At 43.1% G+C, this 22,150-nt stretch overlaps 1 protein-coding gene across 2 annotated transcripts in view; it reads right to left on the bottom strand.

The window, feature by feature from the left end:
* Positions 1–9,431, bottom strand: part of LOC147446677 (alanine--glyoxylate aminotransferase 2 homolog 1, mitochondrial-like) — a 47,630-nt gene extending 38,199 nt beyond the window's left edge. The window contains exons 1-3 of one of the 2 annotated variants that reach the window (XM_086525870.1): positions 9,281–9,431; positions 8,854–9,192; positions 8,464–8,694 (exon numbers count right to left, since the gene is read on the bottom strand). In XM_086525870.1, the coding sequence (XP_086381996.1) occupies positions 8,464–8,694; positions 8,854–9,096 (474 nt within the window). In that variant the 5' untranslated portion in view covers positions 9,097–9,192; positions 9,281–9,431. Of the gene's footprint in view, positions 1–8,463; positions 8,695–8,853; positions 9,260–9,280 lie in introns of those variants that run through there. The other variant, XM_086525869.1, reaches the window with a different exon arrangement.
* Positions 9,432–22,150: the final 12,719 nt, after the last annotated feature.

Below are 22,150 nucleotides of genomic sequence, written 5' to 3'. Positions count from 1 at the left end.
GTGGCGAAGGCCAGCAAGAGAGGAGACGCTAGCACAACGATAGGGAGAGAGAGAGGGCACGCTATGTTGCAGGGAATAAGTGAGTGAGTTCTACTCCATGGTCCAGGGGGTGCTCAGATGGCACTACTGTCCACCTGTGTGGCTTTTCCCTCCTCCCATCTCTTGATTTAGCCCCATTGTACATATGCTGTTTTTTTCATTGGGAGAGTCTCCCCACCATGCTTGTTGTAGCCCTCTCTTGCAGAGCTGGCTGTAGCCCTATGGGCAATTTTCATTAACTAATAGAAGGATCTTTTTCTTTAAAAAAAAAAAATTTGCCCTACCTACTTTTGTTGAAAAGTCACTTAAAAATAATAAGTGAAAATCCCAATAAATAGGAAAATAGGCTAAATGCACTGGAAAATTCCCCTAACTGATGCGAATGGATTCTGATGGGAATTCCGATGATCATGCTGTGTGCAACCGAAGGATATGCATCTATGCTAAGTGACTGGACATGCACGGTCTATGAATAGACTCACAAAAGTGCCAGATCACTGCTAGTCTAACTTGATCGGACTGACTGAACCCTGCTGTGGTGTAGCTTGTCCACGGACACATAGGGTTGGGATGTGTCACGTGACATCCCCTCCTCTTCAAAGTGAGGTACTGGTACCGAACTGTATGGCGTCGAGGGAGATCGCCAATAGCATCCGGAATCCTGGAAGGGACTCTTCGCCGGCCCACTCTAATGTGTGGGTCGAGCGGTACTTGAACTTCATAAAAGTCTGCAACGCTTGCTTCTTTGGGCCGCGCCGAAAGCGACTCAAAGTCTTCTGTGGCTCCTTCGATGCGTCAACTTCGTCTAGAGTCCTGCTTCTTTCGTCTTCAAGAATCTCCATGGCTGAAAATTCCTGAAACCATCTCCAACACAAAACCATGAACATACCCATTCCATGTTAAGTGAAGGAAAAAAATCTTGTCTTTTCTAAAGACTGTGTATACAATGTAGATGAACATAGAGACGGAGTGACAACCCGTTCATCGAACACATGCAAACGATGGATCTTTTCAGTTTGATCGAAATCAATCAACTGTGGCAAATCATAATGGAAATGCCCATGCTTGGTGCTCATACTATCATGTGCTCGTTCAGAAACTGTCATGCCAAGGAAGAGACATGGAATGTGACTTCCTGACATACATACTTTTCAGCTTTTCATGAACAACCCGCATACATTTGTGCTCATCCATGAGAGAAACGTGCTCAACATGCAATATGTCATGCCTACGAAAAGGGATCACATAACGATGCTGACTAAAATACAGGAAACCTTCACGAATGAAACATTCGAACAATGCGTGCGTATCAATCATGTGAACACATAATACTTCCTATGAGGGTTCTTTGGACCAAGGCTCGAGAGCCAAGATCGCTTCTTCTTGAATAATCGAATCGTCTTGTGGGGTTTCTTTGGACCTCGACTCGGAAGCCAAGATCAAATCTTCGTGACTGCTCGAATCTACAACGAGGTTAGCTTCGTTAGAAAAAGCATCCACTAACACATCATCCTTGTGAACAATCACATCATCTTCATGCAACTCATCATGCTTGTGAGAAATCACATCTTGATCCTGCAAATCATCATGCTTGTCATTGGCATCTAAATCATCATGCTTAGCAATATCATTCAAATCATCATTCTTATCTTTGTCATCCAAATCATCATGCTTGTCATTCAAATCATCATGCTTATCATGGTCAATCAAATCATCATCATGCTTCACACAATCATGCAAATCCTGTGTATCATGCTTTGGAGAAGAAGAGACTGAGAGAGTCTCCTTTTCCCGATTCTGGTGCATCTGTGCCTGAGCCGGAGAAAAGAGTCGCAAGCGCTCTTCCCTTCTTGCTTTGATCTCGCGATCAAATTCTGCTTGTCTTGCTTTGTTCGTTGCTTGTCTTTCTGCTTCCGCTTCTGCGTGTCTGCATTCCATTTCTTTGAATTCACGATCAAATTTGGCTTGTCGTTCTTTGGCTTCCAAGCGTGCTTGCTCGTACTCACGCGCTATGGCTGCCATTCTTGCGGCATGTCTTGCTTTGCGTTGTAAAGTCTGTTCCATAAACAGCAGCTTCAACTCCTCCATTGGAGTTAGTGCAATCGTTGTCGTAGATGGGGAAGGGTCGGAAAAACCTCCTGGTGGGGAAAATTCTTCTTCGCCTCTCTCATGCTCATCACTTCCAAGCGAAGTATCCATTCCGCTTCGCGTGATGATCATTCTGAAGTCGTGGGTTCTTGTAGGGTCTTGTGGGTTCTTAAGTTCACGAGGAACTTGGTTTCTTGAGGTCCTTGATTCGTGAGAATCTTGGGTTCTTGAGGTTCTTGAGTCTTGAGGGTCTTGGGTTCTTGGGGTTCTTGAGGTTTTCTTTCGCTTGCAAATCGTGTTGAGAAGGATCTTCTGTTCACCCGAGTTCTACCCTTTTCTGCGGGCGCACCCCTTGGCGGCCTTAGGCTCACACCAAGGTTGCTTTTTCCCACCTCACGTCGATTGGCCGGCCGCTAAGTGCACGGTCCGCTCTCAATGAGTGAAAAGAGACACAAGGGGAGGCTGGACAAGCCCTTTTTTCTTGGGATTCCTGTCACTCTTCAACAAAACACAATTAGGAATCGCCACGTCCAAGTAAACTTGGGTTCGTGCGATCGCAACAAGCAAAAAAAAAAAAAAAATCTTATGGTTCTTTCCTTGAGTAATGCAGAACACTTCCAAAGCTCTGATACCAATGTTAGGTGCAGCGGAATGAATGTTGTATTTTCTCAAGATTGGTGATCTTTATTGCTCAAGGTTCCTTTTAGTTCTTAGGGAAAGAGAGAGCTTTCCGTCTTATGGAGAGTGCTATGATCACGAACAAAGTGAGTGGATATTGTGCGTGCAAGTGAATGAGACTGAGAGAAGGAGAGAGAAGAGATACGACATCCGAGAGGTTGTAAAACCCTCCTCCGAAGGCCCCACTCTCGTCGGCGAGAGTGGTCTATTCTTTGATTGCACAAAGGTGTACAATGCGTATGCGATGGACTATGCAACTTGGTCTATGCCGATGACGACGACGGTGATGACGATGACGATGATGACGACGACGATGACGATGACGACAATGACGACGATGGCTGAATCTGAGATCTTCTAATCGCTGAATTTCGGGACTGTTTCGGTGGCTGAAAATGACTGTTTTGGCTGCGTTTTCTTGGCTGAAAAATGAGGTTTCTTAGGGCTGAAAACTGATGGTCTTTACGGGCTGAATCTGCTACACTCTAGGTGAATAATGCCGGTCTTAATTTGTTGCTGAAATCCAAAAACGCAAGGGGCTGAAATTGGTCCTTCTGTCGCCGGGGTTCTTCAAATGCAAAAACGCTAGCCTGATCTGCTGTGTCGTCATGACGCCGGGGCTGATCTGCTGTGCACAAATCGCCAAGGCTGATCTGATGCAAAAACGCTAGGTCTTCTGTGGAGAAAACGCCAAAGTAGTCGCGGGGGTTGGTCTTGCTGAGAAGTTGCCTGTTGAGCAAGGTACTCCTGCTGCCTCTTCTACCAGAAAGTGCTAACTTGGGTTTGCTTATATATTAACTTAGCAAAACTGCCCTACCTACTTTTGTTGGAAAGTCACTTAAAAATAATAAGTGAAAATCCCAATAAATAGGAAAATAGGCTAAATGCACTGGAAAATTCCCCTAACTGATGCGAATGGATTCTGATGGGAATTCCGATGATCATGTTGTGTGTAACCAGAGGATATGCATCTATGCTAAGTGACTGGACATGCACGGTCTACGAATAGACTCACAAAAGTGCCAGATCACTGCTAATCTAACTTGATCGGACTGACTGAACCCTGTTGTGGTGTAGCTTCTCCACGGACACATAGGGTTGGGATGTGTCACGTGACACTAGCTCTACCATAGTTGTGCCACCAAGTGAGGGGAAGCTTGGTACCTTCCTGCCTCAAAGACACACTCCTCAAGAAAGACGGTCCCAGATTGTTCATATAGCTGCTCATCTCGTTGTCAAGGTCCAGTTGCTCATCCTCAGTGAACATCCTGTCTAGGTACTCCGATCGCAAGTTGAGCAAACCGCTCTCTGCAAAAAGCTCTGGAGTCTTGTAGAGAGGATGGAGTATAGCAACCATCCCATGAATAGGACGACTCATATACGTCCATCTACTCTCCACAATAGCGAGGATGTCATCCCGCCTACAATTCGCAAGACACAAGAGATCATGTCTGTCACACGCAAGAGATCATAGAGGCTGGAGAGCCACTACCAAAGAGTGTACCTCTACCCAAGAGCTCTCATCAAGCACTTTCCTATGTATGTACTTGGTAGGCTCCGTCTGCGCATGGTGCATCAACCACCACTTAGGGTCCACAACTGTCTGCAACAGTGGATCCTTCAACCTGTAAAGCCTCTGAAGTACTAGGTACATGTATGCAAACCTAGTCTTCGAGGGACGCACCATGTTTGTTGTGCTGTGACTCCTGAATATGGCAAGTGCTTGATGTTTCTTGCGGAAGAAAGTAGTCATCTTCGACGCATCAGAGACAATAGGCTATACCCAAGTCAACTAGCCAATATCCTCCATGAATAAGTCGAGGCAATGTGCAGCACATGGAGTCCAAACTATGCGAGGGAACTCCGCCTCAACCATCTCCCCCATGGCCTTGCCGTTGGACGCATTGTCCGTAACAACCTGCAAAACCAGTGACCATTATACGTCGTACGACCAATATCTTGTTAGTTACAAACTATGGCTTCTACAAAGAGCAAGAGATTCGACAAACTAAAAAGCGCAAGAGATTCGACTCTCGAGAATGATAAGAGTACCTATACGACATTATCCTTCCCAACCTCCTTGATGGCTTGCCAAATGTGCCCAAAAATAAACTCTGCCGAAATACGCTCACCAGCCTTGCCCGCATCCACAGCACGTAGGAAGTATGTACCAAGGCAAGAGGAAACAAGGATGTTGATAATGTGGCGTCTCCGAATATCACTCCACCCATCAGAGATGATAGTACAACCAAACTACTGCCACCCAGCTTTCACTGGGATCAATGCTCTGTCAATGATCTCTCGCTGCTCATCTAACATTTTCGTACGCATCTTCTGATAATCCAAGCCACTCCACGAATCTGTGGCGCCGACTTGTGCAATGGCTCGGACCATTCGCTTCCATTGCTCTGTTCGCAAGACATTAAATGCAATGTTGCACTCTATGAGAGTGCGAGCAATCTCTGTTTCTGCAATTTTTTGCCTCTCTTTTACCCAGGACTGTGCATGGACACGTGAAGGCAAAGTAGACTACGTATACATGCGTGTCCCTTTATCTGTATCCTCATCTACATCCTGAGAACAACGAGCCCTTTTCCTGCTAACATCCTTTTCCTGCTGAGTAGGTGCGTCTGGAAAATCTCCAAACAATGCATCCCGCAAGGCATCCTGTGTTGCCTCGTCTGCTTTCTTACCCTTGGACAAGGGAAGACCCCCTCCCAGAAAGTGCTCTAGAATCAAAGCATCCTTGATCTCTCACGGAACAAGCTTGCATCCTCCGCATTGGTCAATAGTGCCGATGCCAGTAAGGTGCCTCAACACACGCGTCACCGTACTTGTCTTTTTCTTTCCACAATATTTGCAAGTGCAAGTGCGTGTTCCTGATCCTGCTTGCCCTCCTGTATTTACCACCGCAATGACATTGGTGTGTGCGCTCCAGACTAGGTTGGGTTTGCGAGGCATGGTAGACCTACACATGCAGTAGGAACACGACATTGTGACTAAAACGCATGTGCTATCGCGAGAGAATCACAAAGAAATGTGAGAGGGAGAGACAGTAGGTTTGCTTTCTTAACGGTAAACACGCGTGAAAAGGCTCTGCAGATGGACTTTGCAGGTTGCAAGTCACTGTTGCAGACAATCCCCAGTAAAATAAGGCGCCCAGACTAAACCCAGCCAGGCGAAAATAAAAGGCCTCTAGGCTCTCGCGTAGGTTTTTTTTTTTAAGCCAAAAAAATCCGTACGGTACGGTACGGACGTACGGTACGGACGTACGGTACCGTACGGATCCATACGTACGTCCGGATCCTTCCTTGCTCTCTTCACAAAGAGAGATCCAAGATCCTCTTTGTAAGATCGAGAGAATGCTCCTGTAAGCAAATGCAACTGTTGTATTGAGGTCCAACGAAATCTCTATCCACCAGCAAGCAGAGGGTGGTATCTATTCTAGGAAATAAATGTTCTCATTGTCAAAGTCGATGATGCGAAAGCGTATAGACCAAGGGGAGTGAGCACGAGAGAGACAGAGAGAGAAAGAGAGAGAGTCTCCTGAACCAATCAACCTTGGCAATGAATAATTGAATGTATATATAATGGAGGCAAGGGGTTGCTTATATAGCAACCTCACCCAGGGCAAGCGTTTTGAACATAAAGCTAGCAGCCCCTTTGGTGACACCTTGAGCAGAGTCCAGCGTTTTGAAATTGAACGAGTTCGGCATCGACTTGGTTATTTTCGCGGCTTAGTTCGTGCGGCCACCCTTGGAGTGCAAGAAGGATCTCCGGATTTCCAGATCTTGCAACTTCATCATGGCCCTCCCTTGCTCGAGCGCTAGCGACGACAACGACCAAAACCAACAAGTGGTTATGGATAGTAGATCCACCATCCAGTTAGAGGCCTATGCACTAGCACAGATCTCAAGGAACCCCGCAAATTGTTTGGCTCCGCAAATAGTCAAGTTTGCTAGAGGACAGCGGCAAAGGCAAGCTGGACAAGGATGGCAGTATCAGTACTCAGTTAGCTGCCTTGGTACCCACGAGGTACGACCACAGTTGCTTTGAATGTGACATGACGCTTTGTTTGGCTCGGGAGTTGGAAGCCAAAGACACAGTCAAAGGCGAGTTCGACAAAGATTACGGTAATAAAGATTTGACAGAGGAGATTGGCATGGCACACGTGGCGGCGGCCACAGTGGCCTCGACATTAGATTTCTAGTCAAAGTGCAAGTGTCACCACTAGCTTCTGCCAGAGAGAGGCTTGTGAGTGGCAAGGAGGGGCAAGGTGTGCTCTCTATAATTAATTTGGACCCTTTTGTTGGAGTTCAAGTTATCGATCTTTGGACCCGTAGGTCGGAGTTTAATGCACATGCATCTGGTAGGGAACCAATGAGACGTCTAAAACACTATGGATGGGCGTGCGTGCCAATTCATTGTTGTTGGTCGGATCATGGCCAGGATGTGTTCCACAGTTCATTATCCTGGAGTTTTATATTTTGGACGTAATGTGTTCACAATTCACGAATGGGGATTATTGGACGTGGTGTGGTGTACAATTCCAATTTTCTACAAATGCAACCGATGCTCAAGATGGCATTACTTTTAGGTACAAAGTTGAGGAGAGCAACATTGAGGTGTATCCAGTTGGTGGCCACTTCTGGGGTTTCCATGGTAGCTTCTTCATTGACTTGGACTCACTATTGATGTCCACTATGAGTTGCAGAGAGAGTGTTACAGTTTTGACATCTCAAGTGAACTGCCCAATGTGATCCCATTAATTCTTTTGGCTCTTAGGTATTTACTTTACTTAAAAGTAAATACCTAAGAGCCAAAAGAATTAATGGGATCACATTGGGCAGTTCACTTGAGATGTCAAAACTGTAACACTCATATGTCATGAGAACAGCCATCTCTCTCGTAAAAATCACTCGTATAGTATGTACAGGTCAAACCACATGTCATACCCCTCTGGAGTCACAACCGTCAATGCCAAACTGAAACGAAAGGTCCCTCATAGATCTCATGCCCATATGGAAATGATCAAGCCGATGTCGAGGATACCACAAGCTGCAACAATCACCGATAGACAGCACAAACCACCACCAAATGGTGTTCTATCAATGGGTAACCATAGAAGAGGCAAAGTGGCAAACTCCGAGCATACTGTCCATCCAAAAACACACCTACGATGGGCTGAAACTACCGTTATCCGGCCAAAATTAGCGTATTCATACACTCCCAGACCGTATCGGAGGGTTGCAAAGGTCCAAACAGGGTAGATCTCTGTATCAAAAGCCATCAGAATGCTATCTTCTCTCAAAGTAACCATCTTACTACTCCCGTATAGGGAGGAAAAGTTCAATGTTGTAGGGTTTTCATCCATAGTGTTATAGATTTGCAAAACCCTCTCGCAAGGATTTTGGAGACAAGTACAACATTAATGACAATGAATTGTGCACAAAATATTGAACTACAAAATTCATGTGCAATCATCTTTCGTGTCTCTATGACACCCCTAGGTCATAGTGCCTTTGTTAATGCTTTTGTTTTTTATGTAAAGTAGTACACCCTTTGAGTGCATCATGCGACCTGAAGGCATGTGCATTCTTAACATCTATGCAAAGGAAGATTGGAAAAAAAAATTGTCAGTAAATAAAAAATTAAAACCTTAAGATTGCCCGGCATCTTTGAAGCAAGAGCTTCTGCATAGTCGGCAACTGCATGATGCAAGTAAATTGTGGTTGTATGTTGAAGAATCTTTGTCTGATGAACAATGGCATCGACTATTTCTGGGTGGCAATGGCCACATGACACAGTGACAATACCCCCAAATGCATCAAGGTACCGTCGACCTGTCTCATCATACAAATATTGCATCTTCCCTTCAACAATGTTTATCTGCATCAGGCCACATAATCCAGATTGACAAGCTGGAGCTTTATGTTTTGCTCATAGTAGAAGAAAGAAAAAGATTTACCCGGACTTAAAGACTTTCATCATGCTAAAAGCAGACAAAAAGCAGGGGAGAGAAAAACAGAGAACTGAAAAAATAGCTACCGGTTTCTTGTAGTATAGAAAGATTGCAGGGTTAAGGAATTGCTTTCTCTTTTCCAAGATCTCCTGGGAAGAGGGGCCTGTGTAAGGGAGGGGAGTGTGGTCGAAATGGGGCATCTGGGGGGGTGAAGGTGCAGCTGCCTCCGATTCAGCCACTCCACCCAGCATACGCCGCGAGATTGCAGCAGCTGGTGGAGACCATAGAGGGCCCTTCTTTCGCAGCAGCCCATACCGCAATGCCTTCATGTCGAAGTCTTCTTTTAGTTGGGCTCCAGGAAAGAAGAGAAATCACAGGAGTTGGGTTTCCTTTCGCTCTCCCTGCAGCAGCCCGCAAGCAGTTCTCTACGAGTCACAGTTGCAAGAAATTTATTCCTGCGTTCAGTGCAGTGTTTGGGAAAAGTGTGCCTGATTATTATGAAACTTTTCCTACCTTGGTCAGTCCGTCACTGCGTTGGGTTTAATAGAGTGTTATGTCCAAAGAATCTTCTGCACACTGCACAGCAATGCTAGAGAAACAGGTGATAAAATCACAAGGCCTGCCGAAAAATGGAACGACTAAGGCTGTGGTCATGCGGAGCTTAGTTCCTCTCTCTACTTGCTCTGCAGACGGTTCTCGCGTTGAGCTCCTGCCAGAGGATGTCAGGGCTTAGTTCTAACTAAGCCTCGCGTGACCATGCCCTAAGTAAAATGCATAAGTAGGGGCAAAAAAGCTTGGATCGTCATTTATGTCGGCTTTGCATTTAAATCTAAAATTAAAATTAAGAGATTCTTTTGGTAAGCTCTTAGCTCATTAAGTGTGTATTGTGGAAATAATTTTTTATATAAACATTCATTAAGTCCTTGAATGCCCAAGTGACATCTTCTCAGCAACATCCATCAAGTCTCGAAATACCTATTGCCCAATCTAGCTTTCACTTAGCCATTTTGATTAGATACTTCAGTGCATTTGAAGTTAGTGTCCTCAAGCTAAAGCCAATTTGGACAAGTCTGCTATGTAACAAGAGATTGCCATTGGTTTGAACCCATCGTGGTTTTGATTGACACTAAGGTTGGTGGACCCCTACTAGATTATGCTTCCACTCATGACTCTACACATGGGGGGCTGTGTATTTATGAATGCAAAATCATTATAGGTGAGCTCTCGGCTTGGTCCAAATTATTAGGCTTGCCACTCGCATCATCCTTGTGTAGGCCTTGTTGTGATGCCATTCAAGGTCAGTGATGGTCTTAAGGGTAGACATACTCAAAGAGTTTGGTATACAATGTAGAGAACGTAAGGCGACTACCATTATGATACTTGAAATTTCCTCTATATCAGTGTAACCGCCTTGTCTAGAGGACAAAGGGCAAGGATATCAAAAAAGACACAATAGTCCCAATCACAAAACCCCTCTCTACCCAGTCGGACAAAACTCTCTCTCTCTCTCTCTCTCTCTCTCTCTCTCTCTCTCTCTCTCTCTCTCTCTCTCTCTCTCTCTCTCATAGTTGCTTCGCTAGCAAGGCTCGAAAAAAGGTACATTTGCTTTATCCAAATCAAAATATGACCGGCTCAAATTTTAGCAAGAAGGTTTCGAGGCTAGGTCCAATTTGACGATTTTTAGTTGAAAAGTTCAAGTTTATGTAGGTAAAGCTTTCCTTCTCAAATATCTCACAACGGGATGAAAAGGATCCAAATCCGGCTCCATAAAATTATTTGGGAAAATTATCAAAATATCCCTCTAATCTTTGGAAATTCTCAAACTACCCCTCAAATTTCAAAAATTCTCAAAATACCCTTTTACCTATTTTGGTTGGATTCTTCAAGATTTTCTAATTTTATTTCTTTTTGACAATTGAGATCTGTTTTAGCATGTGATTTGTCACAAATTACCTCTCAAAAAAGGTCAATTATGTTTAAAAATTATGAAGTAGATGGTCTCCAAAGCCTACATAACCAACTCAATTCTAGTTTTAGCATCTTGTATTAATAGACAATCAATCTTCTTATGAAAAGCTACAAATTTTTTTATCTTTGGAGAAATTTAATATCAAAACTAGAGGAATTTGAGAATTCATGACAAAATATGGGGGGTAATTTGGGAATTTTTAAATTTGAGGGGTATGTTGGCAACTATCCCAATTACTTTTCAGAGCGATGGTAAATTCTTATAGGAGAAACAAAATAGACATCTATTCCCATATGTGCATTGAAGGCCTCTGTCCTATATTGCAATGGAAGAGCGAAATCACGATCAAATTGCTAGTTGGAGGCTGTTTAAAAAATCCATGTTGCTTGGGCTGTTTTGGCCGGTCTCTGTGCCAGATATGAGGTATCATGAAGTTTTTGATGAGCATGACATTTTGTTATATCTTGGGTCGCATTTATTGATAAAGGAGGAGGGTGGTTTCTTTCAAAAATGAAACAGTAGGATAGATAGATAGTCACTCACAATACCTTTTCTGGGCACTTTGGCTCGTAAGGGACAAATTCTTGGGACCATATTTACAAGAATTTGTGCTTCCAACAGCGCAACATAGAAGGGATGTCTGAGGATAGATTTCGAGCGCTCCTCCAGTGTGGCAGGAGGGTGCCCATTTCCACCTCAGCAACCTTGCTAGCATGGCTAAAAGGTAGCACTGCCAATGAATCTTTTTCGCACGACCTCCGAGAAAACTGCCGCTCCCAGCCTCCCAACGTCGTACGACGTCCGAAAACATATTGATGCTTCCAGCTTTGTAGGACGTCTTAAGACTCGTAACACACAGAGGTGGGGTTTTCAAATTTTCACTTTGCATGCAGGCTCACTTGGGCCCGACTTTATTGAAGGAGGAGAGAGAGAGAGACACACACACACACACACAGAGAGAGAGAGAGAGAGAGAGAGACAAAGAGCCCTGTGGGCTTGGACCAGAAGTTTGACAAAGAGAGAAATGAAATGTTTCTTCAAAACGGCCAAAATGACCTATAAGACCAAACTGATACGATCTTGGTGGATCTAATCCAATGTTTAGGCACAAAAATTAAATTGAAAGACTAAAATCATCATCGTCATCATCAGCCATGCCCGAAGATGCTCGGCATCGGACATTGTCCAAGACTTGATTGTGCTTACCAGCAATGTGAGCAATATGAAAATTAAATTGCGAAAAAAAAATTGCCTACCTCATTTGTTTGTCGGAGAGCTTGGTTTGCGTCATGAAATACTTGAGACTTTAGGGGTCGGTTTGTAGGATAAATGGAGTATCCAATAGGTAGTGCTTCCATGTGTCTAGGGCATGTAGAACAACTAAAAGCTCTTTCTCATAAATGCCCAAGACCCGTTCATCCGTATTGAGCCTTTGGCTCTCATATGCTATGGCATGCCCTTCTTGAAGCAAAACTGCTCCAAGGCAATCGCCACAAGCATCACATTGGACCCCAAATGGCTTTGAGAAATCGGGAATCATGAGGACTGGTTAAGAGGTAAGCTTCTCCTTGAGCTTGTCAAAAGCATTTTTCTCCTTAGCAGTCTATACATACTTAACGTTCTTCTTAGTTAAGTCATGTAGTGGTCCTGCTACTTAGAAGAATTTTGCTATGAAGCGTCTATAGTATGCGCACATACCAATAAAGCTTCTTAGCTCATGTAGATTCCTTGGGTTAGGCCATGCTTTTATTACCTCTAACTTCAATGGATCCATACAGATACCATCTTGAGAGATAATATGACCTAAGTATTGAATCTCTTGAAGGAAAAATTCACTTTTCTTTTGGTTGAGAAAAAGCTTATTCTCCCTCAATGCTTGAAAAAACACTTGGAGATGTTGCTTATATTCCTCCAAAGACTTGGAGTAGATGATGATATCATCAAAGAACACTCCAGTGAGTTTACGATAAGGTTTATAAAATTTCTCCATTAGACGATTGAACGTAGTTTGTGCATTAGTCAAGCCAAAAGGCATGACTAGATATTCATAAAGACCAAATGTTGTGCGAAACGCGGTCTTTAGGATATCTTCATCCACTATCCTTATTTGATGATAGCCACTTTTAAGGTCAATCCTACTGAAGTAGGTAGAGCCTTGTAGCTTATCAAACAGGTCTTCTACCCAAGGCACGGCAAACTTGTTTTTGATAGTGATATGGTTTAGTGCTCGATAGTCCACACACATATGGTATGGACCATCTTTCTTTTGCATTAAAAGGACTGGAGAAAAAAAGGGAGAGGAACTAGGCCTCACCATCCCTTTGTCTACCAATTCATGTACTTGCCTCATGATCTCCTCTTGTTGAGCTTGTGAGACTCGATAAGGAGGCTTGTTAGGCAGTGAGCTTTTTGGAAGGAGCTCAATGCGATGGTCATCATCCCCTCGTTTTGGAGGTAAGTCCATAGGGATATCATCGATAAAGACATCTTGGAATACTTTCAGAAATAGCTTGTGAGACTCAAAATTGAGATCATGTACTATACATCTATCATCCACAAATTTGACTACAAAACAAGTCTAGCAAGTGCAAATACAGACAAAAGATTCTTCTTCATCGGATTATAAGTGCACTTTGCATTAGAAGCCCATTTTGCATCAACATCAGCATCACAATCCAAGGATGGAGTTTGCATGGGCCCACAAACATCACTATGTACAAGCTGCAACTAAACCATCCTTCAAAAACTTTGAACGCTGCATCTTACCCAAAATACAGTCTTCACAAACATGTTTGACAGGTGCTTCAAGAGCCGGTAAAGAAGCAACCATATCATATTTTTGCAAACACAACAAACTGGTAATATTCAGATGTCCAAAATGTGCATGCCAAAGTTTTGCATCTGAAATAGCCTTAGGATCCACATTTGTATTTGCAAAATTCTTCCCACACTTGTCATAGGGAGCTTATACAGCCCACGGCATAATATGCCAGATGCAACAATTTCATCACCAAAACTGAGATCATGTACTGTACATTTGTCATCCACAAATTTGACTACAAGTCCAAGTCTAGCAAGTGCAGATAGAGACAAAAGATTCTTCTTGATCCCAAGTACATAAAGTGAATCAACAAGTGTGAAAGAACTACCATTTGCAGTAGTAAGCACAATATTTTTAACTCCCTTAATAGGGTAAGAGGCCTTGTTGGCACAAGTGACTGAATTCCCATGAGGGACATCCTTGAGAGGGGTAAACAAGTCATGATGAGAGGTAATGTGCTTTGTAGCACCACTATCAAAGTACACACTTGAGCATCTGTAGCAATTGACAAACATGCATCATGGACAAAAGGATCATAAGTGCACTCTGCTCTAAAAGCCCATTCTACATCAACATCAACATCACAATTTCCTTTCACAGAAGACTCAACAATAGCTGCATTTGTAGTGGAACCAACATTAGTAGTGGAACTAACCTCTTTCTTCTTAGCCTCTTTGGCCTTCAACTAAGGACACAGCTTGATCAAGTGATCATTAGCTTTACAAGAATGGCAACACATCTTCTTTTTGCCCTTATCACCAAAATTCCTAAACGAATTGCTGCCAACGGAAGCAATAGAAACATGTGATTTTCCACTCGTAAAAGAACCATGAGACACATTATTGTTACCACCTTTTCATTGAGCAGCAATAAAGTCTCCATGAGTTATGAAGTCTCCAAGTACTAGCAAAAGTCTGGTAAGAATCTGGCAAGGCATCAAGAACAGTCTGCACAAGGGAACTGTCAGAAATGACTTCGCTTGCAGAAATAAGTTGCTCATTGATATCCTTGAATCTAGCAAGGAAAGTGTTTGTATCATCTTCCTCATGCATAATCTCTGACTCCATCTCTTTACGTAGCAATGCAATTTTTTCCTCATTGCGACTTGCATAAAGACCAACCAGAATATAGTCCTCCTTGTGAAACATCTGTAATGGTTCTAAACTAGTCTTGCTTGGTGGGCCTTGCTATATAACATCTATAGAATAATCATGTAGCTCATGCCAATTGCAATCGAATCCACCTCATTGAACTTAGGGTCTAGAAGCCAGTACTGAAGGACATTTATATTGTTACCTGCGTTCGTCTTCATTTCAACTTTTGCAAAGTCAGTTTGATTGTAAAACTTATTCAAGGCAAGGTTGTTATAGTGTTGGACGTCTCATTTGTGAGTACAGATTAATTATCGTAGTAGAATTGTTGATGCAGTCCTGCACATGAGCTTCATCTATAATACATGCACCCAAGGTACAATTAATCTCATCTACGACTGGTTTTCTTTCACGAATAATGGTCAAGAACTGAAGCAATTCAGGGTCTATTGCATGCCTTACAGGGCATGACATCTTGTACAAAATTGTATGTAGCCAGTGGACCGAGCTTGTGATATGGCATGTGTTACAAAGCTCCCGTGCGTGACTACAAACTGGGGATAGTTGGGCAAGATCACCGAGCAAGAGAACACATTTGTTGCTAAAGGGATCTGCCAATGTACTGCTTGTTACGTTGACATTTTTTCTTATGATAAGGTCAAAAGTCATTTGGGTTAACATGAGTAGCTTTTCTATAATTATAATATATGCCTCTTTCATGTCCAAATATTGCTCATCGGTCTCATGAATAGAGAGGGGATACTATTCATTTGTGGTTGGTATCTTGAAATGGTAATGGATTGTAGATGCAATGCTGCTAAGTCTTGTTGTTGCCGTCCTAATGACAAAACGCCCAACAATAATACAAAAGTGGGGGCCGCAGGAGTGTCTATTTCATTTGTCTATCGATCTCAGTTATCTCTATATATCTGAGGTATGCCGTCGTGTAGGAAGGACATATTTCTTGATTGTGAGCAAGGATGTCATATAGCATGCTCCAATCTTTATACAATACAATAATTTCAAACCATGACCTAGCATATGGACGATAAGCTAGTTTCAAGTTGGTTGTAGTTTTCTCCCTAGCTTATTGATGCTTGGACCATAATCTTCTAGGTCTTCAGAACTTCATACTAACACCTAGTGTTGGAGAAACGAGGACATATATAGTATGGCATCAATTATTTAGACACCTAGCTGTATGATATCAATTATTTAGATCTAAAGTAAAGATGCACAAGGTGAATTCACTAGTATGATATACCACATGCATTCACTACTTGTGTATTCACTATTGTAATACATCAGACGCATTGGCTAGCAATCATTTGCAAAGAGTTGCTTGTGTAACTAACATGTGCAGATGTTGATCGACATCGAGTGTATAGTTTTGAAAACGAGATCCAAATAAACCGAAGCAAAGGAAGTAATGCAAAAAATATTAAAACAAGCAAATAAATAAAGCATGAATGAACTGCAACAAAAAATGAGGTGCTTTACTGACCTGTAATGATTGTCAAATCTATAGGCCGATATTTGAGTCAAGCTACAAAAAAGCAATGTGAATAGTTAAACATATCATCTTGCAATGAAACATCACAGACTGACTGTGCAAAGTATACAGTGCACGTCATACAGAGGTGCCATACAAAGGTCTGGTGGAGAGTTGGCACTGTGGTCTCTCCAAAAAATTATAAGAAACGGAAGCCGTGCCCTGCCCCGTAGCGTTTATGTGTTGCGCCAAGCAAACGCATGCACATGGAAAATTGGATGCAGATAATGGACCTTGCAGTGTTGTTGAGCTAGAGTTGCGCTTGTGTAATTGGAACGTACAGTGTTGTGAATATATGTCCTCCCTGCCATACACAAAACACGCAGATGTAATTTAATGTTCTATGTCCTCTGATCAATATTACCTTCTCTCACCCTCTCTCTCTCTCTCTCTCTCTCTCTCTCTCTCTCTCTCTCTCTCTCTCTCTCTCTCTGTTGTAAGCTGTTTCGGTCAGCAATTATGTCTTCTTGCCTCCTTAGCAATTATGTCTCCTTGCCTCCTTGTTGACTAACCTGCGTTACGTATCATGCTTCCTAGAGGTCGGTGTCCCCATCTCTAATCAAAGGATGCAACTTGAAGGCTGTTTAGGTGCGATCCCTCCAAAAGATGAAGAAGCCAATGCTTATGACAAAGGTACTAGTAGTTCTATTAATGATGCAATTGAGGTGGTGGCGTGAAGCCAGAAATCTAGCCCTTAATTGCATACCACTAGATTCCATATGTTCAGTCCCATCGATGTCACCCGCCTGCACCACCCCATGCGGCCAACTCTCCTCTCAAGCCCTAGCGGCCCTCCAATCCGCAGCATCCCAGCCAACCCTCCTCAAATTTTTGTCGATGTAATGGATCTTATATGCTAAGCCAGTAAGAGATGCAAAGAAAGCTGTCTCATCTCTACAAGAAAACCGAGATAAGATGCAGCATTATGAGGAATGTATTTGCACAAGAGGCCGCTTGGCACACAACATGTATGATATATTGAGTGTATAACTGAATAAAATAATTTTTGAATCTTGAGGTTGCAAAATGCATTCAACAATAGACAAACTTTGTCTTCTTGACGCTGAAATTAGTTCCGTACTCAGACAATATATTAAGAGTAGCATGCCCTGCGCTATGGAATGTTAAGTCGTTGTTGGCAATAATTTCACTCGGCCCGTTCGGTATACTATAGCTACTATATGGAGTTTCTACCTTGACCGCCTGCTACACAAAAGACCTTTGAGAAGATGTGAATAGATTTTCACACTCCGCCCTGGAATAGCATACCAAACTGATGTCTGCCATCTGCAGCCATCTGAACTTGAGCTGAGAGCTGCTGCATACATGGAACTGAGTCGTGGTTATTAGCAAGAAGGGAGCTCCGAAGCAGTAACTATTGTGCGTTCAAACCCACACCACCTGCATTCCCTGCTTCGTATGCAGCTGCTGAAGAGTAACACTGCAGTATATTGTTGTTGCTAATCTCAACTGTGCCCGCATTGGCTGCTACCTGCACGTGGTTTAGCAAGAGAAGCTCGTTACAAGCCGCAATAGTGACCATATTGTCTGTAAAGTTTCTGCTATCCCACCCAATTGTTGAATGGTCAGTAGTTTGAACTGCTTTTGGATACTAATAGGTGCTGACATATTGGTATACCTGTCTCCAAAAATGCCAATACTCCGCAGTCCTTGTTCTTTGGCTTCTCCAACATCAAATCTCATTATGTGGATTAAAAAGAATTAGCTTCCGCTTCTACTCTTGACTATTCTTTTGATCTTGGTTGGCAATGTAGGTATCTGCACTAGAACAAACCTCTGTCATGGGTTGATCGCACGAAATATCTGATCTTTGAGAGTGCTCATCATGTCGGCAAGCATCTGAAGTAACCTCCAGCTTGATCTGCGAAATATTATAACCAGGCTTTGAAAGGTCTCCGGTACTCCTTTAATCCAAACGTTCTACTCGGCTTGCTGTGCATGCTGCATGGACAAACTGTGCGGAAAACAATTGGTGTGAATCTTGAGAATTAGGCATGGGGACCTGCTACATATCATTTCCATGAACATTGAAGAATGGCCGAGGGCACAGGGTTGTTAAATCTGCATGAGCTATACTTGCAGCGGCATAATGCTGGCCATAACTAGTTGCGCCAACAGAAACGAGCTAAGTAACGCGTAGGTGAAGCTGACATACTGTTCAACTGGCCCTCGGTCTTGTTGCACACAAAGCTGCTATGATCGCTATGCGAGGAAGGTGCGTGTACGCTTATAATTAGGTATTGAGGCTTCATTGCAAAAGAAGGCCGACTCAATATGCCGATGGGGCAAACAGTGACATTGTCAACCCTTGTACTGCTGGAATGAATAGGAAGGAGCTTGGCCTACAGACTGGCCATCCCCAACCTTGTCACTGTGTGGACGTGATCAGAAGAAGGCGCTCGAAGCTTAGGTGATCCAGAGTTGCACAACAAGAGGTGGTGCAAGTTAGGTGGGTGCTCGCTAAGATTCCAGGAGCCCGCACAGCACACGATATATAGCATTGCCTACTTGGATCCATCTCCGAACTGCTGCGCCTCTGTGAACCTCTGTCTTCAAACTGTTGCCTTTCTGGAACTGCTCTCGAACTGCTGCCTCTGCTTGCCAACTTGTGATGCGATGCTGCTTTTATATTCACGACAACATTTTTTATTAACAGCTTTTCACGACCTTGTTTTTTTACTTTAATTTGACCCTGCCACGTGGTCGATTCTACGACCAGATAGAGAAAAAAGTTCCTTTGGCTCACCAAGTAAAGACTCTCTTCATGATATTGTTCTGGATACACATACCTCACAACTGCTTGATCATCTCCAAGTAGTGTTAGTTGATGGCCTAGCACCAATCTTAGTCTTTCTACTCCTAGTTGTGGGTTCACTCGTCTTGAGGCATATCTCGGCAGTGGTGGTACTGGTCTATTGGGTGGATATTGAGGGTTTGCTGGCATCTTTTGATGATATTGAGGTCCTCCCTGATGTAATAGTTCTCTCCTTCCTTGGTTGTAAACTTGTGCAATCCTGCGATGATAGGATCATCCACAAGCATTCTTTTCAATTCTTTCACAAATTTGAATCTAGCTCTTGGGTCATTTTCCAGTGGAGGTCTCTCTATTTCCTCATAAACTTTATCTTTAGTTCCAATCATCCCTATAGCATCAACAAGGTCAAAATTGTCCATCCTAAGATAGGCAACCCCTCTCTCATCAATACATCGGTCTTCATAGTCAATAACCTCAATTTTCTCCCTGAACTTAGGATTCCCCAAGTCCTCTCTATCATAATAACTAATTTCTAATCCTCCTAAAGGATTTTTTCATGTTAAACTGATCATTTAATATGGGGAAGTACGAGGGGAGAAAAAGCTAGAATATTGGTTAAGCTGGTAGACCCATCACGATAGGGATGCAAAGGAGGGAAAATAAGGATCCAAAGGGGAGGCCATCTCCTGAAGAGCAATGTGCAAAAATGGGCTTCAAAGACCTTAAGGTTAAGCCCATTAAGACTTCCAAAATGCTAAGGTTCCAAATTCAAAGGTAATGTTCAATGGTCAAACTCTGGGTAAAATTGGATGCTTATCTGAAGACCATAAAGTCTTCATATATCCCTAGATAGGAGGGTGCAAGCCTTTCTTGTAGGGGACACACACACACTCTAGCAAGCTCCCCTTACACAAAGGGAATATGGGACACATGTCAACCCCTTGCCCATTTGCCCTAAGGTGCATTCAAATCCTATTGGATGGCCATAGAGGTGGACCAATGAGAAGTAGGCTAGAATAAACCTAGTTTAATTAATTTAAAAACACTTGACAAAAGAACCAATAGAAATTAAGCTCTCTAGAAGACTATTGGACAGTCTCCCAAGGGGTCCAATGAGCATTCAACAGCCCAATGGCTTGCCTGATTCCTATTGGCCAAAAGACTAAGGGGTCCAATGAGAGTTTAATTGCATTATTTAATTACCTAAAGCTCTCACAAAAGGAAAAGGGGGACACATGTCACAAGGCTATCACTTATGTTGTACGAAAGGCTTTAAAATATACTACTTGACGACGCATCTCCTTCCCAAAGGAGAACTCAAGTTTCAATGGTAGAGCCCCCACCTAAAGAACGAGAAATAAGTGAATCTCCTGCCACCTCGGTGGAGATGGCTCCACAAAATCAATGGGCAAAACGCTCTCCATCACCCCCTAAATGGAGAAGACGGTCGCACACTTCTCCACACCATAATTCAAAGAGGGACGAGAGAAAACAAGAGAAGAAAAAGGCGAGAAAGAGGTCACCCTCTTCTCCATCTTCTTCATCCTCTTCCTCTTATGAAGAAAGTGATGGTGCAGACAAGGAGGGACAAGGGCAGAAAAAGGCGATAAAGAGGTCACCCTCTTCTCCATCCTCCTCAAATTCTTCCTCCTATGAAGAAAGTGATGGTGCAACTTTCGAACCACCAAAAAGAAGAGGCCATAGGAAATCCTATGCCGCATGGAAGAGGTCGTCCAAGCTCAACAAGTTCAAAGAGGGAGGAAAGAACATCTCTTTCCTTACCTACGATGGCACCTTTGGTGCTACGGACAAAGTCTTGGCCTTCATTCAACAATTCGATGCGGCATTTGGGGATGAGGGCTTCATGGAGTCCTCTAAGCTACGCCATGTAGCTATGCATTTTCAAAAGTACGCCAGGCAATGTTGGTCTAGCCTACGGGCAAACGGTGAAGCTCCACGAACATGGAAAGCTTTAAGAGCTTCCATCATGAAACACTTTTTGACTACCGATGCCAAAGACAAAGTACTCACCAAAATATGTAGACAAGTTTTGGGACTTACATCTCAAAGCCACTGCCTTCAAAAAGATGGATTTTGGAGAGCAAAAACAACAATTTTGTGCGGGTCTAACTGAAGATATGGTGGAGTATGTCAACTCCCAAAGGCCACGCACCATATTTGCGGTCATACACCATACCATGGTGGCTTCACGAAACAATTTCCAACAAGGGGCTAAGAGAAATCTTAAGCCCACGGAGAACAAGGACCGTAATAATGAGCCTAAGGGGAAGGACGTTGTCCAAAAGTCTCAAGACAACACCAACAACAACAAAGCTAAGGAGAAGGGAGTTTATAACGGCAAAAATAAACTCTCTCCTGAAGAGCTTGAGCATTATCATAAAGATAACCATTGTTTCAAGTGCGGGGAGCAAGGGCATGCTTATCGTGCTTGCCCCCACAAGAATACACAAAATGAGACTCCTAGAGCTACCTTGGTCAAAATCCAAGAAGAGGATGCTCACCACAAAGGATCTCCTCTATGCCATGCTTGGGGAAAGGTAAGAGAACATGATGCTTTTATTCTCTTTGACCCTGGTTCTACTCACAATTTCATATCCATAGAGTTGGCCACCAAGCTAGGCATCCAAGCCTATGATATGGGAGATGTCCTACCCGTCGATGGTGCTTTCAAGGGGCAAGAAGCTTTAGCCACTCCCTTAATTGGGAAATTGAGGCTCCATGTCCAAATCTATGTGGACAAAGAGGACTTCTTTATCTCTCCTCTCAAGCATAAGGATGTAATCCTAGGGGCACCATGGTTTGATCTCATGGCTGCCAATGTTAAATTCCCTAAAGGGCAAATCTACTTTAGGTTCAGGGAAAAAGATATGTACATAGATGCCAAAGAGTTGGGTAACACCATACCCATTGTACATACACAAGATTTCAATAAGTCAATAAAGAGCTCTATTTTTGTGTACATGATTTTTGTTAAAGATTTTCAAAATGAACTCAATGCTTTAGCAAAAGAAAATATAAACAATCACAAGGAATTAGAGTTCTCCAATTTTCTCAAGGGATTTCAAGATGTTTTTATTGACGACATCCCTTGTGAACTACCTCCTAAAGAGACAATGATAACCATGCAATTGAACTTCTTCCAGAAAGTTCACC

The sequence above is a fragment of the Adiantum capillus-veneris genome, chromosome 12, assembly GCF_014529385.1.
Source record: "Adiantum capillus-veneris isolate H3 chromosome 12, ASM1452938v2, whole genome shotgun sequence".
Lineage (NCBI taxonomy): Eukaryota > Viridiplantae > Streptophyta > Polypodiopsida > Polypodiales > Pteridaceae > Adiantum > Adiantum capillus-veneris.
Note: the sequence above shows the minus strand (reverse complement) of the source record. Positions and strands in the feature narration are given on the sequence as shown.